This window comes from Chiloscyllium plagiosum, unplaced genomic scaffold, assembly GCF_037043375.1.
Source record: "Chiloscyllium plagiosum isolate Xiang-an unplaced genomic scaffold, Cpla_swu_hap1 HiC_scaffold_42, whole genome shotgun sequence".
In the NCBI taxonomy this organism is placed as follows: domain Eukaryota; kingdom Metazoa; phylum Chordata; class Chondrichthyes; order Orectolobiformes; family Hemiscylliidae; genus Chiloscyllium; species Chiloscyllium plagiosum.
The window spans coordinates 6,203,289-6,219,747 of NW_028270180.1; the positions used below are offsets into that span (position 1 = coordinate 6,203,289).

The 16,459-nt window shown below is 47.3% G+C and overlaps 1 protein-coding gene across 1 annotated transcript in view; it reads left to right on the forward strand.

Annotated features, from left to right (window-relative positions):
• The window catches only part of igf1ra (insulin-like growth factor 1a receptor), a 333,589-nt gene that overhangs the window by 302,921 nt on the left and 14,209 nt on the right, over positions 1-16,459 (forward strand). Inside the window, exons 14-19 of the mRNA XM_043680420.2 lie at positions 1,299-1,404; positions 3,340-3,410; positions 4,522-4,751; positions 6,882-6,992; positions 8,707-8,866; positions 10,738-10,867. Coding sequence (XP_043536355.2) covers positions 1,299-1,404; positions 3,340-3,410; positions 4,522-4,751; positions 6,882-6,992; positions 8,707-8,866; positions 10,738-10,867 — 808 coding nt within the window. The remainder of the gene's footprint in view (positions 1-1,298; positions 1,405-3,339; positions 3,411-4,521; positions 4,752-6,881; positions 6,993-8,706; positions 8,867-10,737; positions 10,868-16,459) is intronic.

The window sequence follows — 16,459 nt, forward strand, 5'->3', positions numbered from 1 at the left end:
GGCCCAACAAGTCCATTCTGACCCTCTGAAGAGTAACCCTCCCAGACCCAGACCCATTCCCCTACTACTCTACACTTAACCCCTGTCTAAAGCACTTAATCTACACATTCCTTAAACACATGACCACTTCACCTAACCTGCACATCTTTGGACCGTGGGAGGAAACCAGAGCATCCGGAGGAAACCCATGCAGACACGGGGAGAATGTGCAAACTCCACACAGAGAGTCACCTGAGGTGGGAATCGTACCTGGGTCCCTGGCGCTGTGAGGCAGCAGTGCTAACCACTGAGCCACCATGCCGTTGTGGACACATGAGTAATTTATCATTGCCCATCCACCTATTGCCTTCCTCGAAGAACTACTAAACTAGTTTTGTTTTTAAACAGCAGTAAACACCCATTAAGCTAGCTTTTAATTCTGAATTTTATTGAGTTCAGATTTTGCCAACTGCCATGGTGGGATTTGAACCCATGGTCTCAGCATTAAACTGGGCTTTCTGGATTACTCGTCCTAGTGATAATACCACTGCATCCCCAGACTGTCCTCTGAAAAGGCCTGGCAAACTACTGAAAATGGAGTTATTTGTGGTGGCCCTTTGACATTCTTGCTCTGGCATAGATCAGTAACCTCAGGACCAGGGAGGGGTGATGAGGTGATGCTCACGTGTTGTGAAGTAAGAGGGCCATAAATCAACATCCAAATCATCTGTCATCTATGAAATACTGCAGAATATTGTGAACGGGTTACAACAGAAATGAACACGACAGGAGCAAAGAATGTGATTCATCTCTTCCTTGGATGAACTTTAGTGATTGTCAGCTTGGCTCTAATCCTATATTAAGGAACCAGACACCAGGTCCAACAGATTTATTTAAAATCATAAGCTTTTGGAGCACTGCTGCTTCATCAAGTGAAGTCTTCATCTGATGAAAGAGCAGCACTGCGAAAGCTTGCGATTTCAAATATAGTTGGGCTATAACCTGGTGTCATGTGACCTGACCTGATCTACCCCAGTCCCGGCACCTCCACATCATGTTAAGATTCAATTGAAGAGTGTTTGAATGCCCTTTGATTGTAGGAGGATGGGAAAGCTGGGGGAGGGGAGTGTGTCCACGGTTCTCACACCCCGTGAGTGAGTTGGGATTACAGTTGGCGGATATCGCTTGAGTGACTGCGCAGAGATGCCTGAAATCATGGCTGATTATTGAAGGCAATCTCTGCCTTCTGTTGGAGAGGAAATAACGATAAACGATAAACCAAGAAACTTTAATATTTCATTGTCAATCTGTCTCAACAGCACCTGGACCTGATAATCTTATGCAGCTGGTCATTGCTTTACCCATTGCGGTGATGTTGGTGATAATTAGTCTGGTGTTAATGCTGTATTTCTTCAACAAGAAGAGGTAAGGTCCACCTTGTTGTTACCTTGTCAGTGTTTAGTTGCGGTTTTTGGCTTTGGTCTAAGTTCGGGAGTCTGCCTCTGATATCGTCCCTGAGCACAGGATGCTGAGGGATAACCTTACAGAGCTTTATAAAATCAGGAGGGGCATGGATAGAGTGAATAGTCAAGGTCTTTTCCCCAGGGTAGGGGAGTCCAAAACCAGGTGGCATAGGTTTAAGGGGAGAGGGGCAAGATTTAAAAGGGATCTAAGGGGCAATGTTTTCACACAGCGGGTGCTGTCTGTGTGGAATGAGCTGCCAGATGAACTGGTGGAGGTTGGTACAATTACAACATTTAAAAGGCACCTGGATGAGTACTTGAATAGGAAGGCTTTAGAGAGATATGGACCAAATACTGGCCAATGGGCTAGATTAATATCGGGTTCCTGGTTAGTATTGATGAGTTGGACCAAAGGGTCTGTTTCCATGCTGTACACCTCTATGACCCCTCTGTGTGCCCTTCTCTGACTCCCCCTGCACCTTCCTGCAGTTTAATCTCTGTGCCCAGCTACCTTTCCCTGCCTCTGGTACAATGGATCTGTGACCAGTGATGCATTTCAGCTAATCTGAACAAACCCGTAGTGTACATACTGATTACCCAACGTGTGGCCAAGCTTCTACTGTACTGTTTGCATTCTAGCACAGAGCGCCTCCAACACTGGTCCATAACCACACCCCCAACGATCTCACACGCACACTCACTCTCGCACGCAGGCTCTGTCTTGCAACACGCACACATCCCTAACCCACATGCATGCGCACAGTCACATACCGTGACACACACACACACGCGCGCGCACACAGTCTCGCATATACACAATCTCTCTCTCACACTCTCGCACGTGCACACACCTAACAAACTTGCATGCACACTGTCACATATTATGACACACAGTCTCACAGACACACATGCACACGCATTCACAATCTGCAACACAAATTCCCAGCTCGGTGAACAGAACCACAACATACACAATCTCGCGTACATGCACGAACATGCTCCAGTTTCCTGCTCGTCTGTTTGAAGATGGTAATGATTGACATGGGCCCAGAATTTGTGAGGGTGATCACAGCAAGACGCGTGCTGCCACTCCTATTTAAAGTTGCCAGCAGCCTCTGATGTCCGCACACGTGTGGTAAATACAACGATCAGGAGTTGCTATCTGTCCTACACTGTTCCTCCGCAGTACAGTGGTGGTGCTGTCATGGCAGATGCCGTTAACACAGTGCTTGTTTTCCATGCAGTAAAGGTGCAGCAGCAGTTAAGTTGAACAGGTTGTTTGTAACCTTTCGTAGAATCATAGGATTCCTACAGTGTGGAAACAGGCCATTTGGCCCATTGAGTCTACACCGACCCTCCAAGGAGCATCCCACTCAGACCCACCTCTTTACTGCATTACTGCGTTTGCAATGGTTAACTCACCTAGCCTGCTCATCCCATGACACTCTGGGCAAAAACCTATTTATATTTTGATAATCTGGCCAGGGCAGGAACGGGTGCTTGTCTGTCTGTATTTTATCACTTTAACGTGCACCAAGGGAATTAGTGACATTTGTAACTGAGGGGAGTATTCAGTGTTCATGGGATCGCACTCACATCTGACACGTACTTTGTCTGTTTGAAGGTGGAATCGAGGCAATCAGCTGAGGATTTCTAGATACCACTCTTCCCTCTTGACCCTAACTGATGCCTGTCCTTTTAATCAAGATCCAATTATGATCATTGGTAGCGATTCCCACTCTAAGGGTTTTAGTTTTTAATGAAGAAATCTCTTGTTGGGGCCCTCTCCCAACATGAATGGATAGCATTGCCTGGTGTCTTTCAGTGTAAAAATATTTGACATTGTGATATTGCCTGCAGGTTTATTAACAAGTGTCTCTCTCTCTCTCTTGTGTAGAAATAGTGACAGACTTCCAAATGGAGTTCTATACGCCTCTGTGAACCCAGAGTATTTCAGTGCTGCTGACAGTGAGTATTGGGCGAAATCTAAAATTACACTGCTCCCCTCCTCTGAGTGAAGGCTTGGTGGTGGGTGAGTTGGGATTTGGGTGGTGGGGAGGGTGAGTGTCACAGGGCAACCACTAGATCAACTACCCTGAGAACATGAGCATACTTTCTCTCTCTTTCCCCCCACCCCGCACAGAGATTGCATTACCTGCTGTGCACTTCCTGTTTGCAGTTTAGATGTGTAACATCTAACATTTTGCTTTTGTGCAGGAGTAATGCATTTGACCGGCCTAGTTTGTTTCCCCCCCCCACCATTCTGTTAGGCTATTTTGATCTCCACCTCCCTGGGCATACCCTCTGCCCACTGAATACCTGAATTAATTGTGGGCCAATGGGCACTGACGTCCTCCCTATTTTATGATGCCCAAATATGACTGTTTTTGAAACGTGGTCTCGAATGTTGTGAAATTTGCAGGAGTGCCAAGACAGTGTCTACTTCGGTCTGTTGAGTAGGTCTCCTTTTGATCAGAGAAGGTGAAGTCTTAATAGAGATGTTCAAACTTGTCTTTGTGGAGTAAGTAGGAGGACCATGTTTATATGGGCAGGAGTGATGGTAACCAGAGATTAAAGATGTTGGCAGGAAAATCAGAGGGGAGATAAGAGCTTCTGTTTTGCACAGTGTTGCAGTGATTCAGGGCCTTGTTTTTATTTGTTCAATCTTATATGACATGTGGGTATCGCTGGCAAGGCCTGATCTGTGTGGCCTCAGAGTGGCCTGCTCAGATATTTCAGAGGGCAGCAAAAAGTCACTCACGTTACTGTGGGTCTGGAGTTACGTGTAGGCAGGCCAGGTCAGGAGGCAGTTTCTGTCCCTAAAGGACATTAGTGAACCAGCTGGATGCTTCATCAGTCGATGTTCTCATGAAACTTGCTGAAGGACAGGATGGATTGAGTGTTGTGAAAAGAAATAGGTGAATATTTAGAAAGATGCGGAGGTATGTGGGGAGATGGGAGGGTGACTCTTTTGAAAACCTAGAACAGCCATGATGGGCACAGGGCACCTTCCTGTAAGGTGTGGCTGCAGTGTTTGATTGGGCACTTTCCTGTGAAATGTCTTTGTTATTTGATCCAGTGTACGTGCCGGATGAGTGGGAGGTCCCACGCGAGAAGATCACCATGACCCGCGAATTGGGCCAAGGCTCCTTTGGGATGGTTTACGAGGGCGTTGCCAAGGGTGTGGTGAAGGGGGATCCGGAGACGAGAGTCGCCATCAAAACGGTCAATGAGTCAGCCACGATGCGCGAACGAATCGAGTTCCTCAATGAGGCATCGGTGATGAAAGAGTTCAATTGTCATCATGTGGTATGTATAAAGAGACCGAGATTCCAGACAACATTTCTCTGCTGAGCCCTGTAGTATCATGGAGGCAGTGTATTCCAAATTTGGATATATCAGGGGATAAGATTTTGAACAATATAACACTGGGGTACAGTACTGGTGGGGACAGGTCTGTCACTGTACAACACTGGGGTATAGTACTGGTGGGGACAGGTCTGTCACTGTATAACACTGGGGTACAGTACTGGTGGGGATAGGTCTGTCAACTATATAACACTGGGGTACAGTACTGGTGGGGGCAGGTCTGTCCCTGTATAACACTGGGGTACAGTACTGGTGGGGGCAGGTCTGTCCCTGTATAACACTGGGGTACAGTACTGGTGGGGGCAGGTCTGTCGCTGTATAACACTGGGGTACAGTACTGGTGGAGGACAGGTCTGTTGCTGTATAACACTGGGGTACAGTACTGGTGGGGACAGGTCTGTCATTGTATAACACTGGGATACTGTACTGTTGGGGACAGGTCTGTCACTATAACACTGGGGTCCAGTACTATTGGGGACAGGTCTGTCGCTGTGTAACACTGGGGTACAGTACTATTGGGGACAGGTCTGTCGCTATATAACACTGGGGTACAGTACTGGTGGGGACAGGTCTGTCGCTATATAACACTGGGGTACAATACTAGTGGGGACAGGTCTGTCACTGTATAACACTGGGGTGCAGTACTGGTGGGGACAGGTCTGTCGCTATATAACACTGGGGTACAGTACTATTGAGGACAGGTCTGTCACTGTATAACACTGGGGTGCAGTACTGGTGGGGACAGGTCTGTCGCTGTATAACACTGGGGTACAGTACTGGTGGGGACAGGGCTGTCGCTGTATAACACTGGGGTACAGTACTGGTGGGGACAGGTCTGTCACTGTATAACACTGGGGTACAGTACTATTGGGGACAGGTCTGTCGCTGTATAACACTGGGGTACGATACTAGTGGGGACAGGTCTGTCACTGTATAACACTGGGGTATAGTACTATTGGGGACAGGTCTGTCACTGTATAACACTGGGGTACGATACTAGTGGGGACAGGCCTGTCACTGTATAACACTGGGGTGCAGTACTGGTGGGGACAGGTCTGTCGCTATATAACACTGGGGTACAATACTAGTGGGGGCAGGTCTGTCGCTGTATAACACTGGGGTACAGTACTATTGGGGACAGGTCTGTCACTGTATAACACTGGGGTACAGTACTGCTGGGGACAGGTCTGTCGCTGTATAACACTGGGGTACAGTACTGATGGGGACAGGTCTGTCTCTGTATAACACTGGGGTACAGTACTGGTGGGGACAGGTCTGTTGCTGTATAACACTGGGGTACAGTATTGGTGGGCACAGGTCTGTCACTGTATAACACGGGTAGAGTACTGGTGGGGACAGGTCTGTCACTGTGTAACACTGGGGTACAGTACTGGTGGGGACAGGTCTGTCACTGTATAACACTGGGGTACGATACTAGTGGGGACAGGTCTGTCGCTATATAACACAGGGGTACAGTGCTGGTGGGGACAGGTCTGTCACTGTATAACACTGAGGTACAGTACTGTGGGGACAGATCTGTCACTGTATAACACTGGGGTACAGTACTGGTGGGCACAGGTCTGTCACTGTATAACACTGGGGTACAGTACTGGTGGGGACAGGTTTGTCGCTGAATAACTTTGGGGTACAGTTTTGGTGGGTGTGACTATAATGCTGGGGTATGGTACTGATGTAAAAGTGTCCTTTGCTTCATGATGAGTCGATTGTTTGACACCTCCTCCCTCATGCTTCCTTCTTTTGGAGTGGTAGTGGGGGTTAGTACAGTGATGTATTACTGCCAAAGGGTGACAGGAAGCAGGTCAGAAAGTGACATTTAGGCCATAATTGGCTCAGCCATAATCACTTTGAATGCCAGAATAGTCTTACCAAATAACTTGTTCCTGTTCCTTCCTTTTGGCTTTGTGTCTGTATCTGTACAGCAGTTGACTGATTTCAACACAACTTGCGTCTTCCATGTAATAAAATGTCCTAAGGTGTGTAATGTAATGTAATTTACTGTGTGGGAGGTGTGTTGGACCTGCCTGACTGTGTGTCCTGTGGATATCTCAGGTACGTCTGCTCGGTGTCGTGTCGCAAGGGCAGCCGACGTTGGTTATCATGGAGCTGATGACCCGTGGAGACCTGAAGAGCTACCTGCGGTCACTCCGACCTGATGCAGAGGTGAGTGACCCACAGACTGTTGAACCCCACCCAGTCACCCATGAGCAATCGGGTGCAATTGGGAGTGGCCTAACTGCCCCAAAGTAGGCAGCATTCCTGAGCATCAGCCGACATGGGGTCTTGTTAAAATGTAATCATTGAAATAAATCCATTAATTTTCAGAATTCCTGTTTCCCCTGCTCTGTCCCTCCCTTATTGTTCTTTTGTCCAGTAAGTCAACCTTGGGAGCATCACCAGCAAAGCAACTTCTTGTTACCCTTCCTGTTCCTGTTGGGAAGGTGCTGGCCATGGTGAGCTGCTACCTTGAATCACTAGAGTCCAGACAGTCAAGTTTGTCTCCAGGTGCTTGGGAGATTCCCAAGTTTGGATGGTGTGTCCGTGAGTGGGGATCCTGGAATTGCTGGCATTTCCCATACAATTTTCACGGCAATAAATTCCCCAGCTCTTCTCCCAAGCTCCTTGTTGGAGCATTACTCTTAAATGAAAACAGAAAATGCTGGAAGCACTCAGCGTGTCTCTTAACATGTCAATCAGTGATTTGTTTTCAGCTGATGAGAGCTTGCAGACCTGCTGAATGTCTCCTGCCCCTTCTGCGAGCACCTGGATGGTTTCAATGGTCAACTGGGTTTTTGGCAAGAGTAGGGATTGAAAGACAAACAGCAGGAAGATTGATGTGTAACAAGTTGCTCCTCGTTCTTGGTCAGGGTGAGGAGTAGGTGCCTTATTTCCAAATCTTTCGCAGTGCTGCTATAAAGCAGTCAGTTCGGAGTCTGAGGCAATTGTCTGAGCTAAGGCCAGCACGGTGGCTCAGTGGTTAGCACTGCTGCCTCACAGTGCCAGGGTCATGGCCCGAGTCCAGACTCGAGCAACTACCTGTGTGGAGTTTGCACATTCTCCCCGTGTCTGCGTGGGTTTCCTCTGGATGCTCCGGTTTCCTCCCACAATCCAAAGATGTGTAGGTTAGGGTGGATTGACCATGCTAAATTGCCCATAGTGTCCAGAGCTGTGCAGTTGGTTAGCCATGGGAAATGCAGGGTTACAGGGATGATGGGGTGGGGGGAGTGGGCCAGGGTGGGCTGCTTTTCGAAGGGTGAGTGTGGACTTGATGGGCTGAATGGCCTGCTTCCACACTGCAGGGGATTCTATGATTCAATTCTGCAAATCCTTCCATCATACTTTGCGAACATCCATTACCCGTCAGTAATTTCACCAGCAGTCTCCATTCAAAAGATGTCAGCTGTCTGTTGCTCTGCAGGACGGAGCCCTGCACTAAAATGCAGGTTTGTAGGTTCTGCCCCTGCTCTCAAACAGCCTGTTGGAATCTCATTTTCCAACACCATGCAAACCCTCTATATTGGAACAGCAGTGTAGTTGCAGAGCAATCGCTAGATGAGAACAGGCACTGTTTATACTCCAGCACAGGAAAGAGCAAGTCTGAAGCATGTCCGGGTGGTGTAGGGAGAGCTTTACCGTGCCCTGCATGGTGCAGTGGGCTAATGTTCTCCTTTCTCCTGAACTGACCTTTACTGAAGTGTGTAGCTCTGGGGGGAAAAGCCGGTGTTCTAACTCAACAACCCAGGCTTTCCAATTCCAGTTGGAGGTCGGTCCACTGTAACTAGATGTGCAGGAGCCAGTTGATACCGAGCTTGGGTTTAATACAAGGACAGACACTATGTTATTGGATGCTTCAGTTCTTCACTGGATCTTCCAACAGAATAACCCAGGCCAGCCACCTCCCACCCTGAAGAAGATGACCCAGATGGCAGGCGAGATTGCAGATGGCATGTCTTACCTCAACGCTAACAAGTTTGTCCACCGGGATCTGGCGGCCAGGAACTGCATGGTGGCTGAGGATTATACGGTGAAGATTGGAGGTGGGTTTTTCACATTGCAACAGCTGTGAATCCCTGGGTCATCTGACCCTTAAGTCCGGCCAGCAGCACTTTTGAGAAGCAGTATTTAACTGGGTTGTTTGTCTGTATTGCACTGTGTGGTGTTAGCTGTGATTTGGTTGGCAGTAACCCTGGCTCTGGGTCAGAAAGTTGCAGGTTCAAGCCCCACTCTAGAGACTGAACATAAGCTTCCAGTCTGCCCTGTCACTCAATAAGATCACGACTGACTTGTGGTCTCCTCCCCACTTCCCCAGAACCCTCAACTCCCTCGTCTGTCACAAAGACTTGGTTCTGTGACGCAGACTCCATCGCTTTCTGCAGAAGAGAATTGCACTGGCTTGCAGACCTTTGAAAAAAAGAAACCCACCTCGTTTCTGTCCTCAAACCCTCCTCACCTCTTTGTCTAAACCAGTGACCCTGGTTCGAATCGCCTATCCAGGAGGAAGCCTCCTTGTGTCCACCCTATTCTGTCCCCTCCGACTCCTATATTTGAATAGGATCTCTTCTCATTCTTCCAAATGCCAGTGGGTGTAGGCCTAACCTATTCAAATTTCCTTCATAAGATTAGTCATCTGTCCCAAGGATTAGTCAAGGGGAGGTGATGTGGTATTATCGTTAGATGATCAATGCAGAGACCAAGGTAATGTTCTGGGGACTTAGGATCCAATCTCACCACGGCAGATGATGGAATTTAAATTCAATAACAATCTGGAATTAAGAGTTTAATGATGACCATGAATCAATTGTCAGTAAAAAAAAAAAAAACAACTGCCTCACTAATGGAATGAAATTGCCGTCCTTACCTGGTCTGACCTGCATGTGACTCCAGGCCCACAACAATGTGATTGACTCTGGGCATTTAGGGATGGGTAATAAATGCTGGCACAGCCAGAAATGCCTCATCCTGTAAATAAATGGGGGAAAAAAGTGAACATTCTCAACTTGAAACATAGGTACTACTCTGGGAGGGTCACTGAGGGAGTGCTGCACTGTCAGAGGGAGCTGTCTTTCCTTTGAGGTCCTGCCTGCTCCTGTCTCCTGGATGTTGGGCAAGAAATCGGACTCAACTGTTTACTCACCTCACAATTGTGCACATACAGGAGGCTCTGATCCAAAGCATGAGGTTGAAGTTCTGGGAACATGGGTTCAATTCCTGCCTCGTCAGGTCATAAAATCTGAAATCAACTTAAAACAAAATCTGGAATTAAAAAGCTAGTTTAAAAATGACCATGTGATCGCTGTCAATTTTTATCAAAAACGCATCTAGTCCACTAATGTTCTAAAGGGAAGGAAATCTGTCATCCTTACCTGGTCTGGCCTCCATCTGACTCCAGACCTGCAGCAACATGGTTGACTCTTTAGGGTTGGACGTTAAATACTGACCTAGTCAGCGAGGCCCATATCCCAAGAACAAATTTATTAATTTTAAAAACGTGGACAAGCGAGGGATAGACCGAATGGGCAGTCAGTACCTGTCACTGACCCAGGCAGGATCTGCACAGGCGAAGGGTGTGGTGCTGGAAAAGCACAGTAGGTCAGGCAGCACCTGAGAAGCAGGAGAATCGATGTTTTGGGCCTAAGCCCGATTCCTGATGAAGGGCTTATGCCTGCAATGTTGATTCTCCTGCTCCTTGGATGCTGCCTGACCTGCTGCGCTTTTCCAGCATCTGAAGTCCTCCCTTTCCCTCAGGATCTGCACAGTGAGGAGAAGGTGATTGTTTGAACCAACGTCTATGCCATATCTCTTAAAATTATGTGAATAAAATTTGACTTTTCGAAGAGTAAACTTTTCTGGGCTCCGTTTGGTAGAAGTGAATCACTGAGACCACTCTGAAATGTTTGTCCTCCCACAGATTTCGGGATGACGCGTGACATCTACGAGACAGATTATTACCGGAAAGGAGGGAAGGGATTGCTGCCAGTCCGCTGGATGTCACCGGAATCACTGAAAGATGGCGTTTTCACCACCCACTCCGATGTCTGGTAAAGTCATCTTGTTGGTGTGCTTTGGTCAAGCTGAGAGAGTCGGCAAATATGCTGCCGATGCAGAGCAATGAAGAGAAATATGAGGTTTTTCACTGTGGGAGCAAGAACAAGGAGGCAGATTATTTTCCAAATGGTCAGAAGTTAAGAGAGAAGCATGTGCACTGAGGCCTGGTCTCCTTGTACACCAGCCGCTGAGAGTAAGGGTGCTGTAGGCGGTCAGGAAGGTAACTGGTAGGTCAGTCTTCATAGCGAGAGAATTCGAGTCCAGGAGCTGGGGTGTCTTGCTGCAGTTGTACAGGACCTTGGTGAGCCCACACCTGGAGTACTGTATGCAGTTTGGTCTCCTTATCCAAGGAAGGACAATGCAGCAGTTATCAGACTGATTTCTGGGATGGCAGAACTGATGCATGAGGAGAGGATGAATTGGTGAGGCCTCTATTCACTGGAGTCTAGAAAAAAGAGGGGGTATATCCTAGAAACCGATTGAGCTCTGACAGGACTAGCTAAGATAGATGCAGGAAGGATGTTCCAGATGATCGGAGGTGGGGGGAACAGTCTAAGGTCATGGGATAAACCATTTCGGGCTGATATGAGGGGAGGTTTCTTCACCCAGAGAGTGGGGAGCCTTTGGAAGTCTCTGCCACAGAAAGCTGTCAAGTCCAAAACATTGTATGATTTCAGGAAGAAGTTGGATGTAGCACTTGGGGCTAAAGGGATCAAAGGATCTGGGAGAAAAGAGGAACTAACTTTTGAGTTGAATGGTCAGCCATGATCACTGTGAACAACAGAGAGAGGCTCAAAGGGCCGAATGGCCTACTCCTGCTCCTCTTTGCTGTGTTTTACTTTCTCCTCAGCTTTAACTCTCAATTTACCATCTCTTCTCAAAGCCAGTCAGGCTGGTTGAGAAAGAATTCCCAAACTATTTACTGGAGCCGAAGCCTGCATTTTAAGTACACAAACATATTGCAAGCATTAAACATTGCGGTGTCTTTTCTGTAGATAACCAAGTTTTTTATTTATGTCAGCTGGTTGTTGCCCTGTGAATAATTCCCACAATGTTTGCAGTGGATTCCACAAACGCTGTTCCCTCGATGCTTTCCATGTTGTGGGCTGAAATCTCAAATGTTCAGAGGCGGTGCTGCCTGTGGGTAATCTTCCTCGTTTGTAATCTGCCCAGGATATCTTGCTGTGCTGATCCCAGAGCTTAGAGCACTTCTTTGCTCCCCTTCCCCCAGTGACGATGAACTCATTGAGAATTGATGGTTTCTCTTGAAGTTTGTCCCAAATTATTTTTCCGAGTTGATTTTATCGAAGACAAAATATAGTGCGTTACAGTCAGTGACGTCTGTCAGGTAGCCACTATTAGAGGAAGCACAACAGCCAATTTGTGCATAGCAAGATCCCACAGACAGTTATGTGATGTTGACCAATTAATGTTTTTTTTTATTCACGGGATGTAGGCAACAGTAGCTGGGCCCAGCATTTACTGCCCGTCCCTAGTTGTCCCTTGGGAGGGTGGTGGTGAGCTGCCTTCCTGAACCGCTGCAGTGTACCTGCTGTAGATGGAATCGATAAAGTGTGGAGCTGGAAAAGGCACAGCGTCAGAGGAGCAGGAGAGTCGACGTTTCAGGTTGGAGCCTGAAATGTTGACTCCCCTGCTCCTCTGATGCTGCCTGACCTGTACTTTTTCCAGCTCCACACTTTATCAACTCTGACTTTCCAGCATCTGCAGTCCTCACTATCTCCAAGCTGCCGATGATGCTGATGGTGAGAGTGTTCCGGCTTTGTGATTTTCAGTGCAGAATAAAGAATGGCCAGGACACTATGGACACGCTCCTTGAACTAGTACCGTGGGGATCTCCTACATCCACCTGCAGAGTTAGACAGGGAGCCGGTTTAATGTCATTTGTGAAAACAGACACCTCCAACTGTGCAGTGCTGCAGCGACATCCTGGAGGAGGGAGCTGGAGGGCCATGAGACTGAGAACCTGCAGCCTCAGGAGAAAGCAGTCCCGTTGTTATGGGTGGGAGGTTGCTGTGAGTTTTGCTTCCAAAGGTGACAAGTTCGAGGATGAACCCTGCCATTCTGTCGATGCCTACCTAACTTGCGCAAATCTTCCAGGGTAGCGGCTGTGGCATTGTGAACAAGGCTGGGGAGAGTGGTCTCCCTCTGTGGTTGGTTCACAATGTTCCTATTGACAGGAACCCTCGAAAACGCGGTGAAAATCTGCAGAATCCAACCCCTTCCCCTCCTCCCACTGGATATAAAATTACAGCAAAGTTTAGAAGCAACACCACAGGGATGGTTGTGTGGTGGTACTATCACTGGAATGGTGATACTGAGGTCCACGCTAATGCTTTTGTGGCATTTGGTTTAAATCCCACAACTGCAGCTGGTTTCAAAATCTGGAAGTATAAAGCCTCCATGACCGTGATTATGATTGTTGTAAAAACTTGGGCTTCAGGGAGTGACAGCTGCTGTCCTTACCTGGTCTGGTCTACTAGTGAGTCCAGACTTACTGGAGTAAGATCCACTCTCAACTGCTCTCTGAAATGGCCCAGAAAAGCTCACTTCAAGGGCATTTAGGGGTGGAACAGAATTGCAGTGATGCCCATTTCTCATGAAGAACAAAAACTGTTGAAGAACCAATTATTGGTCTTGAGCATTTAATGAAAAATATAGGAACAGGAGGAAGCCATTTAGTCCCTCAAGTCTGTTGCACCGCCATTCAATGGGATGCTGGCTGATCTCTGGCCTAACTTCAATACCTAGCTTTGGCCCAAATCTCTTAATACCTTTGCTTAACAAAAAATAAGTTAGCAGATTTAAAATTACTAACTGATCAGCATTCCCTGCTTTTTGTTGGAGAGTTCCAAACCTCTCCCACCTTTTGTATGTAGAAGTGCTTCCTAACGCCTCTCCTGATTGCTCTGGCCCTAATTCTCAGACTAAACTCCTGGTTCTTGAGCCAGTGGAAATAGTTAATCTTTATCTACCACATTGTTTCCTGTTAACATAGAATCCCTACAGTGTGGGAACAGGTCATACAGCCCATTGAGTCCACACTGACCCTCCGAATATCCTGAAGATTTCAATCTTGAGAGAAAACAGGCCTTAGTTGTTACGTTTCTCCTCATAACGTAACCTCCTGAAATCCAGGTAAAGGTCTTGTGTACTCCCTGCAAAGTCAGTATACCCTTCCTAAAGTGCGGGGCCCAGATCTGCTCACAGTACTCACAGGTTGGAAAATATCTGCTAAAGTTGAAAAGTTCAGTGTAATTTTTAAATGGCCGTAAAATTGCTTTGAATCCTTTAGAGGATTCAGCCCTTGCGTTCTGGGGAAACGCTGCCTGAGCGAGCTACTCCAGGTGGGCTATCAAAGAGATGACCGGCTGACTGGGCTCCTACTGTGCTGTCACAGTTCCGAAGCTGTGTAGTGTTACGTGGAACCCACTCGGGATCAGCAGTTGGCATGGCCTTGAGAAAGTTTGGCTTTCAGATAAAATAGGGAGAGGACTTTGCCCTTCTTTGGAGGGAAGGAGTCAGTCATCACATTTAACTGGGTCATCGGTTTCCCAGCCCAACCTAGGTGTAAAGTTGAGTGGAATCTGACCTACCTTCCCTTCTGATCAGTAAACACCCCACCCCCTGCTCCAGAAAGGAAATGATGACTGCAGGAATTTATTCAAGGAGTTGCCGTCATATCAAGCATTCTGCTAATGGCAGGATGTGTTCAGGAGACACTCTAGTAAAGGAGACCCCAGGCTTGAACCTGCACCTCCGCAGCGGGTCCTGACTCTCATTTGAAGTACACTTCTGCTGTCGAACTCCGTCTTGTTCTAGATTCTCTGGCAGCTCATTAGCTGCAGTTCCTGAATGTCCCAAATGAAGGAATAATGTGTCCTTTGTTTTTTTTTATTACCTGGATCTGCAGCCTTCTTTAAATGTTTAGAAGAATTGAAATAATCTTGTTAAAAACTGCTAGTTCAGCCTTTTCTCTTGTGCTTTCTTATCCTCAGCACAGGGAGAAAGTGAGGACTGCAGATGCTGGAGATCAGAGCTGAAAAATGTGTTGCTGGAAAAGCGCAGCAGGTCAGGCAGCATTCAAGGAGCAGGAGAATCGACGTTTCGAGCATAAGCCCTTCCTGAAAAAGGGCTTATGCCTGAAATGTTGATTCTTCTGCTCCTTGGATGCTGCCTGACCTGCTGCACTTTTCCAGCAACATATTTTTCAGCTCTTACCCTCAGCACAGTCTACATACAAAGTGTTTTTTTTCTTGAACGTGGCAAAGAAATTCGAGTCAAATTTCTAAACAAAAAAATGCATATAACTGCAGATACTGGAAATCTGAAATAGAAACCGAAATAGGTGGAGGAACTCCGCAGGTCTGGCAGCATCTGTGGAGAGAAAGTAGCATCGACCTTTGAGGAACAGCTGTGAAGCAGAGAGTCACTGGAACTGAAACGTTAACTCTGTTTCTCTGTCAACAGATGCTGCCAGACCTGCTGAGTTTCAGACAAATGTCTACCACCTCTGATCTATTGAGGGTATTGTCTCATTCCTGGAACATCATGCTCCAGAGCACCCAGCTCTCGTTGTGATCGTTCACAAACTGAATCAGAAATGGTAGCTACTCAACTAAGTAGGGCATCGCAGTCCATCCCAATGCTACCCTGCAGCTGCTATCCCCATACAAATGGTACAATGGCCCTGTAGAAGGCGATTGGTCAGTGAGGTTGGGTTGGGAGGCTGGTGAGATGGAAGCAGTTTTGCAGTGTTTTATCCCCTGGCTGCCCACTGCCCCTAGTCTTGGACTCTCCGTCAGGCGGACCGTTCCCGTGCTTCCATGTACCGGGGCAGATTGAGTGCAGACTCGAAGGACCATTGGATGCTGAATGTTTTCCATGATGTGTTCCTGGAACCTTGCAAGCTCCTGCTACCTAACCCCAGCAACTCTCGCAAGATGTTGTCTCCTTCTCAAGATTTCTGTTGAGCTTTGAGTGTTTTGAGTTGTCGTCAAGCAACATCTTAGTCATAGAGTCATACAGCGTGGAAATAGACCCTTCGGTCTTTGTCCCAGTAGCCTGCTCCTGGCCCATATCCCTCTAAATCTTTCCTATCCATGTACTTATCCAAATGTATTTTAACTTTTGGAACTGCACCTGCACCCCCCACTCCCTCTGACAGTTCATTCCACACACGAACCAGCCTCCGTGTGAAAGAAACCTGTCTCTTGGGTCCCTTTTAAATTTTCTCTTCTCACCGTAAACAAACGCCCCCAAGTTTTGAACTCCCCTACTCTAGGGAGAAGACCTTTGCTATTCAGCTCTTCTGTGCCTCTCATGATTTTATAAACCTCAATTAAAGCCGTCCCTCAACCTCCTCTGCTCCAGTGAGAGAAATCCCAGCCTCTCTGTATAACCTAAACCCTCCATTCCCAGTAACATCCTGGTAAATCTTTGAACTCTTTCCAATTTAGTAATGCCCTTCTATAGCAGGTGACGGTTGATGAATTTGCCATTTTGTTTGGAAATAAACACCTTGATTTTACAATACGGTCTGAGGATAATTTCAATTGGTTGCATTT